Source organism: Gopherus flavomarginatus, chromosome 1, assembly GCF_025201925.1.
Source record: "Gopherus flavomarginatus isolate rGopFla2 chromosome 1, rGopFla2.mat.asm, whole genome shotgun sequence".
Lineage (NCBI taxonomy): Eukaryota > Metazoa > Chordata > Testudines > Testudinidae > Gopherus > Gopherus flavomarginatus.
The window spans coordinates 315,776,894-315,795,570 of record NC_066617.1 but is presented as its reverse complement, the minus strand read 5'-3'; the positions used below and the strand labels follow the sequence as shown (position 1 = coordinate 315,795,570).

General features: G+C 41.0%; 1 protein-coding gene across 6 annotated transcripts in view; it reads right to left on the bottom strand.

Moving 5' to 3' along the window:
* FAM124A (family with sequence similarity 124 member A) overlaps window positions 1-18,449 on the bottom strand; it is a 155,910-nt gene extending 137,461 nt beyond the window's left edge. For 3 of the 6 annotated variants that reach the window (XM_050949072.1, XM_050949082.1, XM_050949053.1), the window contains exons 1-2: window positions 18,283-18,449; window positions 6,737-6,768 (exon numbers count right to left, since the gene is read on the bottom strand). In XM_050949072.1, the coding sequence (XP_050805029.1) occupies window positions 6,737-6,768; window positions 18,283-18,341 (91 nt within the window). In that variant the 5' untranslated portion in view covers window positions 18,342-18,449. The remainder of the gene's footprint in view (window positions 1-6,736; window positions 6,769-18,282) is intronic. The other 3 variants (XR_007773830.1, XR_007773831.1, XM_050949063.1) reach the window with 3 other exon arrangements.
* Window positions 18,450-18,677: the final 228 nt, after the last annotated feature.

Below are 18,677 nucleotides of genomic sequence, written 5' to 3'. Positions count from 1 at the left end.
TTTTGAATTTCATTTCTTGTTTGTTCAGCATGGCGAGCTCAGCAGTACAGGTAACTATGCAGTCTCCCCAGAGTCGCAAACAAGCTCCAGCATGGACCAAAAAGGAGACATCCGACTACTGTTTGGGCAGAAGAATCTATGCAGGCAGAACTCGGATCACAAAGAAGAAATGCTTTTAAATGTCCAAAGGCACATTCTACCACCATTCTGCAATTGTTCAGCCTATGGTTGGACTGCTCCTTACTACTGTCCAGGCTGCCTGTATATGGTTTCATGAGCCACGGGAGCAAGGGGTAGGCTGGGTTCCCAAAGATAACTATTGGTATTTCAACATCCCCAACGGTAATTTTCTGGTCTGGGAAATAAATCCCTTCTTGCAACTGCTCAAACAGCCCAGAGTTCCTAAATATGCGAGTGTCATGCACCTTTCCAAGCCATCCCATGTTGTTGTTGGTGAAATGTCCCTTGTGATCCACCAGTGCTTGCAGCACCATTGAGAAGTACCCCTTGCAGTTTACGTACTGGTTGGCAAGGTGGTCTGGTGCCAAGATAAGGATATGGGTTCCATCTATTGCCCCACCACAGTTAGGGAACCCCATTGCAGCAAAGCCATCCAGTATGACCTGCACATTTCCCAGAGTCACTACCCTTGATAACAGAACATCAGCGATTGCATTGGCTACTTGGAACACAGAAGTCAACTCCAAATTGATTCCCAACTGACCAGTAGCAGTCAGGCATTGCAAGCTTCCCCAGGGCTATCACCACTCGCTTCTCAACTGTCAGGGCATCTCTCATCTTGGTATTCCTGTGCTTCAGGGTGGGGGAAAGCAACTCAAAGTTCAAGGAAATTGGCCTTATGCATGCAAAAGTTTCGCAGCCACTGTGAATCATCCCAGACCTGCAACACTATGTGGTCCCATCAATCTGTGCTTGTTTGCCAGGCCCAGAATCAGCGTTCCACTGTATTAACCAGCCGCACTGCCGTCATGATGTCCCAGTTGCCACAGCCTGTGCTTTCAGGAATGTCTGCGTCCACATCCTCATCACAATCATCCTCATGCTGGCATCTCTTATCCGGTTCTGCATATACTCCAGGATAATACGCGAGGTGTTTACAACGCTGACAACAGCAGCATAACTTGACAAAAACTTCACAAGGGTTGGTGGGCTGAGATCACTGCCTACCATATTGACCAATACTGTCTTTAGTACTCCCCTGCCTGTAGCTATCCTTTGTCTTTGTGCGTTATGTGAAAAAATGACTTTTGTTTTAAACTTGCCGCTTATTAATTTCATTTGGTGACCCCTAGTTCTTGTGTTATGAGGAGTAAACACCACTTCCTTATTTATTTTCTCCACACCCGTTATGATTTTATAGACCTCTATCCTTTTCCCCCTTAGTAATCTCTTTTCCCAGCTGAAAAGTCCCAGTCTCATTAATCTGTGCTCATATGGAAGCTGTTCCATACCCCTAATCATTTTTGTTGCCCTTTTCTGAACCTTTTCCAAATCCAATGCATCTTTTTTGAGATGAGGCAGCCATATCTGCATGCAGTATTCAAGATGTGGGTGTACCAGGGATTTATACAGAGGCAATATGATATTTTCTGTCTTATTAGCTATCCCTTTTTTAAATGATTCCCAACCTTCTGTCTGCTTTTTTGACTGCTGCTGCACATTGAGTGGATGTTTTCAGAGAATTATCCACAATGACTCCAAGATCTTTTCCTTGAGTGGTAACAGCTAATTTAGACCCCATCATTTTAGATGGGTAGTGGGGATTATACTTTCCAATGTGCATTACTTTGCATTTATCAACATTAAATTTCATCTGCCATTTTGTTGCCCAGTCACCCAGTTTTGTGAGATCCTTTTGTAGCTTTTCGCTATCTGCATGAGACTTAACTATCTTGAGTAGTTTTGAGTCATCTGCAAATTTTGCCACCTCAGTTTGCCCCTTTTTCCAGATCAATAATGGATATATTGAATAGGACTTGTCCCCATACAGACCCCTGGGAAACACCACTATTTATACTTCTCTCCATTCTGAGAACTGACCATTTATTCCTACCCTTTGTTTCCTATCTTTTAACCAGTTACTAATCCATGAGAGGACTTTCCCTCTTATCCCATGACAGCTTACTTTGATGAGATCCCTCACCAAAGGCTCTTCAGCAAAGACCTTCTGAAAATCTAAGTACACTATATCCACTGGATCCCCCTTGTCCACATGCTTGTTGACACCCCTAAAGAATTCTATTAGATTAGGGAGGCATGATTTCTCTTTAGAAAAACCATGTTGACTCTTTCCCAACAAATTATGTTTATCTATGTGTCTAACAATTTTGTTCTTTACTATAGTTTCAACTAGTCTGCCCAGTACTGAAGTCTGGCTTACCAGCCTGTAATGCTGGGATCACCTCTGGATCCCTTTTTAAAAAATTGGCATTACATTAGCTATCCTCTAGTCATTTGGTACAGAAGCTGATTTAAATGATAGGCTACAGACCACAGTTAGTAGTTCTGCAATTTCACATCTGAGTTCCTTCAAAACTCTTGGGTAAATATCATCTAGTCCTGGTGACTTATTACTGTTTAGTTTATCAATTTGCTCCAAAACCTCCTCTAATGACACCTCAATCTGGGAGAGTTCCTCAGGATTTGTTACCTAAAAAGACTGGCTCAGGTCTGGGAATCTCCCTCTCAGCCATGAAGACCGATGAAAAGAATTCATTTAGTTTCTCCACAATGGTCTTATTGTCCTTGAGTGCGCCTTTAGCATCTCCAATGTCCAGTGGCCCCACTTGTTGTTTAGCAAGATTCCTGCTTCTGATGTACATTTTTTTTTTGCCATTACTTGTAGAGTCTGTGGCTAGCTGTTCTTTTATGGTTTTCCTAATCATATTTTACACTTCCTCTCAGGCCTATGGCTTTCTTATGCTTTTGTATTGGCAGAGTAGCCTACAAAACTTTTGCAGTCTTCTCTGCAGCAGAGCTTAACAGTCTTCACAAATGCAATGAAGTTACCTGTCACGTTCTTTCCTAGTCTCTTCTTTGGCATCTCTGTAGTAAACTCTTGCCCAGCTGACTTAATTCAGAAATTTGCCAGAAACAATGGCTTAACTAGTTTAAGATTCAAATTTGAAATCCAACACTCCACAGAACCACAGATTACAATCCAGGCAGGACCAACAAAACTTTTTATCCTTCTGGGGTAGAAAACTGCCACTCATAGGAAAGGGGTCTTTCAGAAGAGACGACATTTGCAGATCAGACAAAAATTAAAACTGGCAGAGAATCTTTAGTAAGAGTAGGTGTTTGCCCTAGTATCTCTGTCCCAAAATTTTTTCTCTTCCCTTCTCCAAACTGTTTTGCAGTCTCTGTGTTGGCTAGTTGCTATCCTCAACCTTGGCAGTTCATTTTAGGGGATCTCTATAGTATGCACATAATTTGTGAAGTCCTTTAGGATGAAAGCAACAATATAAAAGTAAACATTACTCCATTGTTTTTATGGTTTACTGGGGACATGGAAATCATTGCTGTCAAGTGATTTAATATCAGGATGTTGAGCAATGAGTTTTCATGTGGACTTGTAAAGCCAAGAGCTAACCTCCACTCTTTTTTCTAAAGAGTTATAAAACAAGCTATTACAATTTATTATTTGTAATTCAGTGGCAACTAGAGACCCCACTCAGATTTGGTACCTGCTTACAGTAGGTGCTTTGTAGAGACTACAAAGGTAGTCCCTGCCCTGAAGAGTTCACAATTTGATCTACTCAAATATTATTCCTTTTGTGCTTTCTGAACAGCCTGACCACACAATGTCTATGAAATACAAAACTAAATCCCATGATTTGTGGCGCTACATCTGCCTCATTTGTCTTGGAAGCAGAAAAGAGACATAACACATTTTTAAGTTTGTATGTAAAAAGACTGTCCTGTCTCCTGAACTTTTGTCTCTGTTGGAATGATAATACTTCCCAGTTCTGACAAAGGACTGGTGTTAAAATACTATTGCAATCTCTACCACATCCTGGACTGCCTTGATCAGCACAACATCTAGGTCACAACATTTAACGTGACAAACTGCAGCGGGCATGTAACTAAAATCACTTGTATGTACAAATCTATTACGAGTAAGAATTACCAAGATGAGTTTGCTCCTATTGTTTTTACTCAACACAGCAGTAATACAAATAAATAACTGATTACAAGTCAATGTCTAGATGAGAAATACTTTGCTTTAAACCTCAGTGAATTCATTTGTCAAATTATTATTGGGCCCATAATCTGGTTCACTGCCCGGGGCACTGACAGGGCCTGGTAGTATACACTAATACATGGCCAAAAACTGGTTTACTGGAAGGAAATGAACAGGAACAGCACATCAGAAAAAATTTGTTTAATAAAAACGCAAAGAGCTGATTTATTAGATGTTGCGCCCCCCTGCCAATCATATAGAGAATGATCCCTGCCACTAGGAAACCAGGAATATATTCATAAGAAGAACATTCTTCGGCAAAGGCCTGAACTGCCAGTGGGAGACATACATCCAGCACACAGACAGGACAGACAGCTAGCCCTTTGTCAGTCATAAGCACTCAGGATTCAGACACACAGATAAATTTATTCTTTAAGGGCCTGATACAACTCTCAGTGAATTGGAATTCAATTGAAATCTATGAAAATACTCCCACTGACTTCAACAGGAGATAGATAAAAATCTCAAATTATTCCCTCTGGCTAGGTGATACCTTGTGGAATTAGTCAGAGCTGGACACATGTTTGGAACTGTCCAGAGAAAGCCTATTTCACCCAGAATCATGTGCATGGAGGACATCTGACATCTTTCTTCTGATAAGAGAATGAGGGCGGCAGGGTGTGAAAGTCATCTGTGTGAATTTCTGTAGTTTTCACTTTGAGTAACAGCTTGCATCTATGAGGAGAAGATCATGAAGGAATTAGCAGGAGAGATGCCATCTTACATTGATGAGAGGGTTTTATTTGCAGTTTTGCTTGAACAACCATTTCTGAGATTCTGAGAGTAGCAGATACAGTTCTTCCAATAAATGACAGAATATTTTTGGGAAAATAAAGTCATTATTGTAGAAGACTGAAAAGCAACCATGTGAACTTCCTTTTGGTGAAAGCAGAAAAATTTGCCATATCACATCATTGGAAAAGAGAAAACAGATACTGTGTTTCATCTTTTATCACTTAGTTCACCTGAAATCTAATCTGTTCATAAGAAATATTTGGAAAGGCTGGAAAACATTCAGTTCACTTTCTCACTTCTTTAAAACTCAAACAAAGAAATGCCTTACAGAACTCTCTCCCCTTGTGTTTTCCTGGCACCACTTTATAATAAGCACTCACTTGTGTCTAATTCCTGTGCCTTTACTGAAATGACATCAATCATTACAAACACTGAGGCCCTAGTCACATTGAGTAGCCAAATCATGTTTCAGAATTGTGCTCTCACTCCACCCTATCTTATGATTTTAATGTTTATATTTTTAAATATGGTTGTAACTCAGTCTGACCCTTGCCACACTGGCTAACCAATCCGTTAATTGAGCTACTGTTTCCAAACAGAGTTCCAAGCAGAGCATGGATAGGGTCCTTACCTTGCAGATGGCATATATAATTCCCTGGGAACTCAGCTATCTCCCTGCTAACAGCTTTGAAATAGAGCAGTCACTTTGAAATGGAATACAAGACCAATCTAGGACACCACTCACATACTGATCAAGCCACTCCCTCCTGTGACCTTTGATGATTGCTTTTTCTTCTTCTTATTGTATTTTGGGGACTCATATCAGGGTACGTCTATACTACCAGCTGGATCGGCGGGTAGTGTTCAATGTATCAGGGATCGATTTATCGCATCTCATCTGGACGTGATAAATCAATCTGCAAATCGACGCCCGTTCACCTTGGCAGGAGGAGTAAGCGGAGTCGACAAGGGAGCCATGGCAGTCGACTCACCGCCATGAGGATGGCCAGGTAAGTTGAACTAAGATACTTTGACTTCAGCTATGTGTATCTTGGTTCGAACCACCACCCCTCTCCACACTAGTGTAGCCCAGGCCCCTCTTTTTCCACTTGCAACAGTTCTGCATGGGTTACTGAAGCCCCACAGTCTACTGCAGTGAACTTCACAGGCCCAGTGAGAGGCTAAGGATGAAGATCTGCTTGATAGTGGAAAGAGATGGTGAGAGGAAATATTTAAATGATATTTGCATGAGCCCTCTCTACACCCAGCCAGATCACACAAGGATCAGTTGAGTCAGTGCAATCTGGGCATATAAGTGGTTAAGTGTGTTTGGTGCTGCTGTGTGAAGCAGGACCAAGATTTAGGGAGTTCTACTATTGATCTTAATGGGAGCACAGTTTATCTAGTGCCAAGTGTTTTTGCAAATCCCGCCCATACACTGAAGAACTGTTTTCAGTAAATATAATAGCCAAGAGAACTTTTAAATTGTTTACAGGGTTTGTGTAAAAGGTCTGTCAATCAAAACTTTTGTCTATTTTATTTCTCCTTTTATATTATTCTGGTGATCTTTATTCTCCATCACTAGCAGCGACGCGTTTAATGTAGATAGAGCCAAGACATATCATTATAATGTAATTTGAAAACCTAGAGATTTCTTTATTGCATTAAGCAGACATTAACAGGCAGTAAATGAAAAAGGGTGAGATTTTATTTTTAAAAGGTCTTAATTATACTCACTGCTTGTAGAGGACATGTGGCTGTACTCAGATCTGCAAGATAAAAATCTTAGTTCAGCAGGGCTGTGATATACTTAAATCTTTAAAGATCATACACATATTTGGCAAAGGAAACTACTGACTTCATTTAATTTGCTTTAAACTAGTGGTTCTTAACCTTTACTACAGCCTGCACCCCTTTGATTCTCAAAATGTTCTCTCACCCCTTCTCAAACATCATTGAAGTAGGTCAGTTCTTTAAACCTAGGTATTTTCTTTGTTTGCATATTACAGTAATTGTTAAAAAATGTATAATGTTAATACATAGGTTTGACGAAACAAAGTAGTTGTACTTACGCGCCTGTGCTTAATTTGTGTTTTTGATGATTTACCTTTAAAAAAATCTGACGTCTCAACCCCCCCACCCCCAAAGGGCATCTAGCACCCCCAGGGGGTGCATGCACCCCAGGTTAAGAACCACTGCTTTAAACTGTCAAACGGCTTAAAACCGACGGTTATTTTTATAGTAAAATGCTCACTATGGAAATTATTTTGAATGTGCCCTCAGGATAGCTGACATTCTGCAGGAATGTTAAAAATATCCATAGAGACTACACAACTATGGAAGAAACTCTTTTTGAGGCTGTAACTAGTTTTCCAAAACTGCTGGATTTTGACCCTTCTCCCCATCCAATGTCTCTGTTGCCAAAAATGCTTTGCACTTGAAATTTTTGATGTGCATTCTGTAGACAGAGGAGAAACTGAATTGTCCTTTGCACAAAGTTTGAAGGAAACCATAAAATTGATCTCAGAGATAGGATTCATTGAAGAATGAGGTTTTTACCTTTTGGAGAAGTCTTTTCTGTCTCTTTTTTCCTTCTTTATAAGGTCATCTCAGAGACCCAGTCTAGAAGTTCCACATTAGTTTTATTCAATTTATTATCCACAACAAAAACTAGTGCTGTTCAGAATTTTGAAGAAGGCTAAGTAGTTAATTTTGCAGCTGTTCACTATATAACTCTGAACCTTTGAAAATTTTATTCATTCCTGAAGGAGCTAATAAACTTTTATGGTCACCAATTAATCTGAGATTTCATTTTACAAATCAAAATATAAGCCTTTTTTATTGTGAGCTGAAAGTTTGTCAAAAGAGATTTTTAATAGAAATCACAGGTTTTTCACAATGTGTTGACAACTCTCAATTCTGTGGTATTTTATGCTTTTCTTAAAGCTCCAGATTTTGGACGCAAGTGAATATGAGACACTCAGCTTTTTTATTTTTCAAAATAAGTAAATTCCTAGCCCTCACATCTGCAGAGAAAAGCTTAAAAAAAAAAGTTAAATCAAAAGACTCAGAAATGAGAAGACATATGACATGCACTGAAAACTTGCTCACGGAACAAACAAAAAAAGCCCAAAACAATATGTTGCTGTCTCTTCCTAATAATGATAGCTAGCTGGAGTACTTGAGTTCTCGAGCTCTTGCAAATATTTTAAGCATTCTAGGTACTATACAAAATGAACAATCACTTTGACAGGTCATACATTTAAACAAGTTAAATATAGAAGTAAAAATATCCTAAGTCATTAAGCCCAGCTTCCTGTAATGTCGTTTTGTTCCTGCTAGTTCATGTTCTGATGCTGTTCTCATCCCCATTTTAAATGTTCCGAGTAATGGGACTTCTACCACTTCCCTTGGGAAAGTGTTCTGAACATAGATCGGGCGAGGGATTCAAGAAGCAACTAGTGGAGCAGTCGCATCTGTTATAGGGCTTTATCCTATGTTCATTGAAGTCAATGGCAAAGCTATCATTGACTAATGGTGAAGTATCAGGGCCAGTCTTGGGCAGTACCAAGGAGAGAGAGAGGGCTTTGTAGCAGCATTACTTCTGCATTTTTTTAAATGAAGGATGTTACCTTTTAAAGGTGAAAGGAAGGGGAAATTCAGGCAAGAATGGATAAGGAGGACGCACCTCCTATAAAGAATTATTTTCAGACCCTCCAGGTATCTTAGGAGGAGGTAGTGGAGTGACAAAAGCTCTGAAGCAAGGTGCGGTACGAGTGCATGAGAGTGTGAAGGGTTGTTCTACTCACTGTCCAGTCATTGATTCTATTTCTAGGGTTTAACAACCCCTCTTCCCTCCCATGTCTAAGTCTCCCTCTCTAGGGCTTCTTTATACCAGGAAAAAAAATTATAGAAGAGCTGACAGCCCATCTGCTGCCTGCTCTCTTTGCTTGCCCAACACTGGCATGATGACACCTATTGCACTGAGATTTTTCCCTACCCCCCTTTTACCTAAGAACTATTCTTTCACATCAGTTATGCCTAAAAGGATTCTTTTCTTCCTTAAATAATTATTAAGATAGGCACAAGGGGAAGAGCATAGTATAGTGATTTAACTACAGGCTTATGAGTCAGGAGAACTAGGTTCTTTTGCTGACTTTGACACTAGCCTGTGTGACCTTGAGCAAGTCACTCAATTCCTATGGATCAGATTATGATTTCAGTTACATTGGTATAAATCCAAATTAACGCCACTGGATTTCCACCAGAGTAACCAAGATCACTGCATTAGTGTAAATGATAACACTGTATTTTAATGGCGTTAGTTTGGATTTCTACCAGACAGAGTGAGTTCAGAGAGTGACCATCTGTGTCTCATTTAACTACTACAAAGGGATGTTTACTAACATTTTAATGGTTTTGGAGAGGCTCTGGTAGCAATATTATTGCTGTGCTTTAAGCTGCCATTTATAATCTTTTAAATACAGTGGAATAGCAATAACCACACTAGTATGTGTCACACAGTTTCTGGTGTATTTCTCAGTGGCTGAAGGCATGATGCTTACCTGCCTAGGATTTTGTACCTTGTTCTTTAGAGGGTAGTACACAGTACACCAAAAGAATGAACCGCTAACCAATAATGCATACACTGTTCTGGCTCAGTTATAGTAGATGTCAGTACAGATCTCCCTACTAGCAAAATTTAGTCATTAAAGTTGCTTTCAGGGACCATATCTGTAATATACGAGCAGGTTTCTCTACTGAGATATGAAAGACCACACTGGAACTTTTGCACTACATTGGTGATGTCTGGCAGCAGAAGCCATTTCAAAACCAATATAGTGCGAAAGTTCCATTTTATACATTTGAATATTCCAATCAGATGAATTCTGTACAGTGCCATGACAAGAGTGATACATATGATATGAAAGTTACAAAAAACCTAAAGGTAAGAACAGTCCTTAAAAATAGGTTACAGCAGCAATAGTTTCTTCTGAGAGTTCCATCATATAGTGCGTCCATTTATGTGTGAGACTGACATCCAACATCTGAGGAATGAACCAAATCTGCTGGAGGGAAGAATTTAATCAGAAAAATGTGAATTGAGAATGGTTTATGAACATCCTACAGATGCCAAAAAATGCCACAATCAAGGAAGAAGGCCATACTGGTTTAAAAAAAGTGACCTGGTTATGAGGGGCAGCTATAAATATGTAACAAATGGAAGAAGATGGAAGTTGATAGTGATGAATATAAATCAAGTAGGAATTGTAGAAAATTGATAGATGAAGCAAAGGGACACAGAGAAATCTAAGGCCAGCACAGTTAAGGACAATTAAAAAAAACACCAAAACAACTCTCTCTTAAATAGATTAGGAACAAAAAGAATCCTGATAATGGTATTAGTCCATGACTAGATGAAAATGGTAGACTTAATAATAATGCAGACAGGGGCAGCTCCAGGCCCTAGCATGCCAAGCGCGTGCTTGTGGCAGCAAGCCGAGGGGGCGCTCTGCCGGCGCCGTGAGCGCAGTAGGCAGGCTGCCTTCCGCGGCTTGCCTGCGGAGAGTCTGCTGGTCCCGCGGCTTTGGTGGACCTCCCGCAGGCCTGCCTGCTGTGCTTGGGGCGGCAAAATCCCTAGAGCCACCCCGAATGTGGAAAAGGCAGAAATGTGCAATAAATATTTCTGTTGTGTATTTGGGGAAACAGTTGATATCATCTTATCATATGGTGATAAGAATACTCTTTCCATTCCACTAGTATTTATGGAGGATGTTAAATAGGAGCTACTAATGTTAAACATTTTAAAAATCAGCAAGTCCAGAACACTTGCATTCAAGAGTTTTAAAAGAGCTGCCTAATGGGCTCGCTGGACCATTAATGTTGATATAAAATACTTAGGATCACATGACATTGTGATAAAAAAACCAACTAGAATTGACCCAGGCTTTGAGACTCTTTGCTGTGGGTTTCCCCCTCCCTTATGTAGATGTATCTTAACACACAAATGGACAAATTCATAAGTGACTATCTGTAAACTGAGCTGTGTGGCACCAAAAGTAAATAGTTTCATGAGTTTATTTTAAGCATCAAGGCTTATCTAAAAATTAACAAAACAGATTTTAATTCTGTTTCAAAATAATTTAATATTTTAGATGTTTAGTCTTTCTGTTTACTGCTTTACATCCCACTAACAAAGATACTTTGCACTTACAACGCATCATTTAATTTTAGAATCTCATACTACTTTATAGCTCCCCACCCACCACAAGAAGACAGGTAAGTATTTTACACCCATTTTACAGCTAGGTAAACCAAGGCACAGAGGGAGTAAATGATTTATTCATAGTTACGTAATGAGCCAGTGACAGAGCCACAAGTAGCACCACTACAGAATGGTAGCAAGGTCAAGAAGTTCAAATATACCATGTAGTGATCAACTTTGAGAACACAATGGTGATGAGGGATGTTTAAGGAAACATTTAATATACAAAAAAAACCCAACAAGTAACAATGCAGCCAGGTGAAAAGTGTTCATAATTTGTCAAATATACTTTTTAGAATATCTGATATATGATGCATAAGATAAAAATACATCACATAGCTTGGGTTTCTTCATGTTGACACAAGCACTGCACAAGTATGATCCAGCAGTAGCTTGTTGCTAAAGAAATATCACTGTTTTCCCACCTCCCAGAATTAGGCAAGTGCTTTACAATTTAACAAGCAATGAATTCAATTTGAAATATAACCAAGATGACATAAGTGGAATATCTATAAATTTGTCCATACAATAAGTTATAACTGCCTTTCTTCTTATGTTCTATAGGGGGGTTTTTCCCCTTTAATTAGAAGTTATTTGAAACTGTGACTTTAAGGAGCTTTTCCGCTTAGATTTCAAAATATTAATCCTTTTAGTGAAAATTATGAAAACTAGAACTTTGAATACATTAGGAAATTAATATCCCAAGTTAACTCTTTAAAGCTTTTCATATGCATTGAAAAGCCTTACTACAGACCTCAATCCTGCACTCACTTAATTCAATTGAAGTTTTATCATTGATTTCAAAGAAAGCAAGAATTAGGTCTTGGGCATGAAAAAGTAGATGCACAACAAAATCTAAAAATTTTAGAAGATTATAGTTTTGGATCAAAATACCAAAACAAAAATTGTGTTGCACAGAAAACTATGCCTTATGATTCATATAAAAGGTCATGAATCAAAAATCCATGGGGATTAATTTTAGTAAAAAAAATATTACTGCAAGTCACTCTTTCAGACTGTTTAGTATTAATTTTTTATTTGCATACATATGTCATCCCCCTTAGTTGTTGCTTTCCCTCCATTCCTTCATTCTAATTAAAGGAGAGGCTTTAAAAAGAAAAAAAGCCATGTATATTTCTCTCTAAACACGCAGGTTTCCTCAATATCAATGGGTGTTCCGCCACAGATTGCAGCTGTATGCAGCAGCCCTTAGTTTTGGGGGCAGAGAAGTGTTCAATAACTGGAAAAAGGCAGTGACTTTGAAAATCCAGAATTACATTGTTCTGAGAAAGATACATTTAGTTTAGCCAAAGGTGATGCTGGAACTCTTTCAAATCTCATTAATAAAACAGCCAATACAAACTAATTGGTTTATATGTTCTATTCTCTTTATTTAGGTACTTGGCAACTCAGTCCAATCCAGTCTTATTGGATTCAGTAACTTAAAATACACTATTGTTGATCTGCTTTCCAACTTGATCAACTGAAGAACACACAAATGGCACAAAGATAGCACAAATATTCAAGTGAATTTGTAATATGATGGTTAAAAACTGGACTCAAACTCTGCTGTAGAATAGGGGTTTGCCTACTATTTGCGGCTAACAGCAACATCAGCTCAAGAAAATACGTTTTATGGAACTATTTCATGAATTATAGTGGTAGTTGCTATACAACACTTTTAGCAATACATATATAAAGCTCATGCTTGAATAGAGATAAAAATGCTTCACAAAGCCTGGATTTGCTAGTGTGTCACACTATTGTTCACTGAATGATAGAAAACGACCACTCAAGGTATTATAATAAAACTGCTACTGAATTATTTTGACAGTTTTTCTATGAATAATTTCATTATGATTGTTGAACTTAAAAATAGGTGTCAATTGACTCTCTCATCACTGAAATAGCTACATAACAAGGAAACCAGCTGAGTTTTTGCAATACTAAGATACAGAAAACCCTATTTCTGCTTTAAGAGTAATGAGCAAACAATATGAGTAGCCTTGATAGAATTCAACTTTTTAATACAATTGACAAATATCAATATTTTTAAACATTTTTCAATTTATCATCAATTTAAAATTTTCACAGTTGAGGGAAATCATGGGTGAGTCAATAATTATTTAATGACAGCCGTAGAGATTAAAAAAGTTAAAACTTTACACAAATTGTCAAGTCACACGTCAAAATATACAAAGTAGCTTTCAATCAAACTTATTGGCAAAGTAGGAACTGCTTGAGAACTTATCTGTAAATTTCTATTATCTGTTTGTGTGCATGTGTGGTAAAATCAACATTTCTCAATAAAAATCTCATCCATCCAAGCCTAAATATGAGCAGTTGATTTGGTGAGTAAACAAAAACACATAGTTGCATATGCCTCTTTCACATGTTTATCATAGACTAACATCTGCTAAACATAGTAGAATAATGAAAATGCAATGACCTATTTCTTTTGAAGACATTTCAGTGTAAAGCATTCTAGTTGATAATTACCATGTGTCATGATTAAAATTCTGCAAAACAGCATGTTCTGCTAAAGCTATATGTTCCAGTGACAGAATTGTGTCTTGTCCCTGTCACACAATCAATATTAACAGCTCATCAACACTAGACATAAGCAGCTGCCATACTGATCGCTAAGGTCTAAAAGCTCATGTCACCATCTGGGGCAAATCCTTCCAAGTGCCCCTTCCAACAAAAAGATAGATTTTTCTGTTTTGGAAGAGCATGGTAAATTAAAAGTGACTTGACATGTCAAGGATTTTTTGAACTTTGACCCAGCTATGAATTAGCTGGGTATGTTGTTTTCCCTTTATTCACATTCCAGATTCCCATAGGGTGAAATGAAAAGCCTGTTGCCTCACAAATAGAAAAAAAAAATAAATAAATAGAGTTTTTCCTTTATGCTGAAGACAGATAAAAACCATTAGCCTTCAGAGATTAGTCACGTCCACAATATTGTACCTATTTAAGGTGAAAAGAAAATAGCCCACACTCTCTCATGATTACAGAAATGTGCAGAAAAAAGTGTAATTTATAACAAAGGTATCTCATTTTGCTCATTTGATTATGATGAATATAAAAGGAAATGATAAACCTAATCCCATTTTCAGCTGAATCTTTTTTTAAACCTGTAATTATTTTGAAATTGTTTACTCAGCATCTGACGACACTGGTGGCAGAATCAGTTTCACTGTTTTGTCACACTTCCTGTCTCATACACTAGCATAATGACATGGCTCATATGTTGCAGAGGGTATAATCCACAAGCACCAGTTGGAGGTCATAAGAATGGCCATACTGGGTCAGACCAAAGGTCCATCAAGCCCCAGTATCCTGTCCTTTGACAGTGGCCAATGGCAGATGCCCCAAGGGGAATGAACAGACAGGTTACCATCAAATGATCCATGCCCTGTCACCCAATCCCAGCTTCTGGCAAACAGAAGCTAGAGACACCATTACTGCCCATTCTGGCTAATAGTCATTGATGGACCTCTCCTTCATGAATTTATCTAGTTGTTTTTTTTTTTTAAACTCTCTTATAGTCTTGGCCTTCACAACATCCTCTGGTAAGGAGTTCCACAGGTTAATTTTGCATTGTGAAGAAATACTTCCTTTTATTTTTTTTAAACCTGCTGCTTATTAATTTCATTTGGTGGCCCCTTGTTCTTGTATTATGAGAAGGAGTAAACAAGACTTCCTTATTTACTTTCTCCACAGTCGTATCTCTTAGTCGCCTCTTCAGCCCAGAAAGAAGTCCTAGTCTTATTATAGTCGCCTCTTCAGCCCAGAAAGAAGTCCTAGTCTTATTAATCTCTTCTCATACGGAAGCCGTTCCATACCCCTAATCATTTTTGTTACCCCTTTCTGAACCTTTTCCAATATATCTTTTTTGAGATGGGGCAACCACATCTATATGCAGTATTCAAGGTGTGGGCATGCCATGGATTTATATAGAGGCAATATGATATTTTCTGTCTTATTAGCTATCCCTCTCTTGATGAGTCCCAACAGTCTGTTTGCTTTTTTGAAACATCCACTCAACGTGCAGCGGCAGTCAGAGAACTATCCACAATGATTCCAAGATCTCTTTCTTGAGTGGTAACAGCTAATTTAGACCCCATCATTCTATATGTATAGTTGGGATTATGTTTTCCAATATGCATTATTTTGCATTTATCAATATTAAATTTCATCTGCCATTTTGTTGCCCAGTCAACCAGTTTTGTGAGAACCTTTTGTAGCTCTTCGCAGTCTGCCTGGGACTTAACTATCTTAAGTAGTTTTGTATCATCGGCAAATTTTGCCATCTCATGGTTTACCCCTTTTTCCAGATCGTTTAGGAAAATGTTAAATAGGACTGGGCACAGTACAGAGCCTTGGGGGACACCACTATTTACCTCTCTCTCTCCATTTTGAAAATTGACCATTTATTCCTACCCTTTGTTTCCTCTCTTTTAACCAGTACCAGTCCATGAGAGAACCTTCCCTCTTATCCCATAACTGCTTATTTTGCTTAAGAGTCTTTGGTGAGGGACCTTGTCAAAGGCTCTCTGAAAATCTAAATACACTATACCCACTGGATCTCCTTTGTCTGCATGCTTGTTGAATCCCTCAAAGAATTCCAGTAGACTGGTGAGGCATGATTTCCCTTTACAAAAACCATGTTGACCATTTCCCAACAAATTATATTCATCTATGTGTCTGACAATTTTGTTCTTTACGATGTTTTCAACCAATTTGCCTGGTTCTGAAGTGAGGCTTACTGGCCCTTTAGTTGCCAGGGTCACCTCTGGAGCCCTTTTTAAAAATTGGCATCATATTAGCTAGCCTCCAGTTTTTGGTACAGTAGCTGATTTAAGTGATAGGTTACAGATGACAGTTAGCAGTCCTGCAATTTCAGATTTGAGTTCCTTTGGAACTCTTGGGTGAATACCATTAGGTCCTGGAGACTGATTAAATAATAATAAGTAACAAATTAAACAGTAGTTTAGGTCAGGGTGCCTCTTCTTTCCTTGAATCTCACCATGGGACTCAGAAGCAATTTGAACCCATGACTGCTGTGGGAAAGGGAAGAGAGAAACCCCCCTTTACTCCCCAGACTTCTGCATGAGGCCAGGGACCAAGGTGATAAATAGGAATGCGCTTGACTCCTCTGACTCCTTCATAGCTGGAAAGAAAGCACCTGTTGTACACATGCACAACTCTATGCCTCTCTGTGGACCCAAGCTAGAGAGAAAGAGTCCAGGCAAGAAGTGAGGAAGTATGGACCTGGGAGGGAAGGATGGCAGAAGACCTTCAAGCCCCTTTGTAGGACCTAGAAAGGATCTAAAGCAACTCGGACAAGATGGAGAGGTGGTAGCCTCCTCTGATCCTGCTGGAGCCAGAGGATGAGCAGAGCCAAGAGGCAGCACTCCTCCATGCTCTCACTCCCTCCTCCTAAAGACAGGCGAAGGGAGGGAGATGAGACCAAGAGGTAATGTCCCCTAAAAACAGGAGAAAGGAGAGAGAGACCACCAAGAGGTAAGAGGGCTGCAAGTCCCTTGTCCATGGGCCCCTCTACAGAAGTCCTACTCGAGAACTCAGCCTCCCTCCCCACAGGAAGCCAGGAGACAGAAAAAGGCAGCAGCAGCTGAGATAGGGCTGCAGGGGAAATACACTGTCTCTGCCACCGGGAAGGACAGAAGGTTGCAACAACTGTAGATGGGAGTGAGAACAGAAGGGGCTTGGAAAAAAGTACTGTCTTGTGGTCAAAACACTGGACCAATCCTCAGAAGATTTGGGATCTGTTCCTGGCTCTGCTACAGTCTTCCTGTGTGACTTTGGCCAAGTCATTTGCTATGGCTTGGCCCCCCCAACTGTAAAATGAGGATGACGATAAGACTTTCCTGCCTCAGTTGGCTGTTGAACGAGTCAATTCATTAAGATTGCGAGGCGCTCTGATACTGAGCTAGAAATACTTCTTGCTTCTCCATGGCACTAAACAGGAGGATCAAGAGGTGGGAGTAGGCTAAGAGACACCCCCACCCCAGGTCTTTGTGGAGCTGGGCAGGAGGCAGCAGCTGGAAGGAGCAAGCCTCTTGCCTGCAGCTGTCCCAGTCTTGTGCACAGCAGTGTATTTCAGCTCCTGTGCATGAGCCCCTGCAGTGGGCTTGCACACTCCCTTTTTTGTATGAGCCTTTCTGGAATACAATATAACAAACAGCCAGGAAAAGTGAGTTGAAATCAAAGGGGCACTCTGGGTCAGGCCAGCTGCACCAACATGCAATGATTATTTGCGACTGTTATTATAGATACATCTTTCGTGGCTCTGACCTAAAGCCAAACCTAAGGAGCAAATACCCTGAGTATTTATGACCCAGTCCAGAGTCAGCTCAGCGTTTTCCCAATCAGCAACCTAACACTGATAGTACAAAGCTTTAACTTAACTCACACAACAGATTTTTTTTTTTTTTTTGGAGTTGCGGACCCGCTAATGCCTCTTGGAGCAGGAGCAAAAGAAAAGCAACAAGTGCAGCAGCAGCATCTCTGTACTTCTCGATCCGAGATCGGGGCGGGGGGGGGGGGGCGGAAATAAAACCAGCAAGATGCAGGAGCTGAGCCAGCCAATCCCCCCACTTGTGCTGCCGCCAGCCGGGCAAGCGAACTGCGGGTAGAAGGGGGAAGCCGTCCCGGGCTGGACAAGCTGCCTTCACTTCTGCGGAGCTGCTGCAGCCCCCGCGCTCTCCCGGGAGAGCCGAGATGCCCAGACACTTTCTAGCCCGCAGGCAGGTGTCCCTAGAGCTGGGGTTAGCGCCTGGCTCCCCAGGGCAGGGGGAAAGCACCGCGCGCACACACCGCACCATGCGAGCCAAGCGGGCTCATTGCTGGGGACCGCTCCCGGCCAGGCTACCCCGGCTCAGCGCTCCAGCGAACCTGCCCCGGACCCCACGCGCCTCGCTGCAGGGCTGGGGGCCCTTCCCCGGATCCGGGCCCCACCAGCCTCCACTCCCGCCCCCAGCCCGGGACTCACCCTCCTGTCTCGGCTCCCGAGTCCACGCAGTCATCCTCGCCGCCCGCCTTCCTCTCCATGGCGGCGTCAGGGCTCCATCTCCGCGGCCGGCGGCCCCCGCCTCCTCCCGCCGCGCGCTCCCCCAGCGCTGGGGGTGAGGAGCCAGCGCAGGCCGCCGGGCTCCCCTCTCCCTTGGCAGCGAGAGCGTGGGCAGGAGCCTCCCCGCCCCTAACCAGCCCCGCCGGGGGCTCTGGGTGTCAGCACCGCCCCTCTGGCCCGGCCTCCTCCCCGCCTTTGTGCGCAGCTCCTGCCTCTCCCCCGCCCCCCCAGTGGCCTGCGCGCTCCGCAGCAGCGGCTCTCTGGCTGAGAAGGGGGCGCAGCCCTCCCCCCACGCTTTGGAAGTGGGTCTGGCCCAC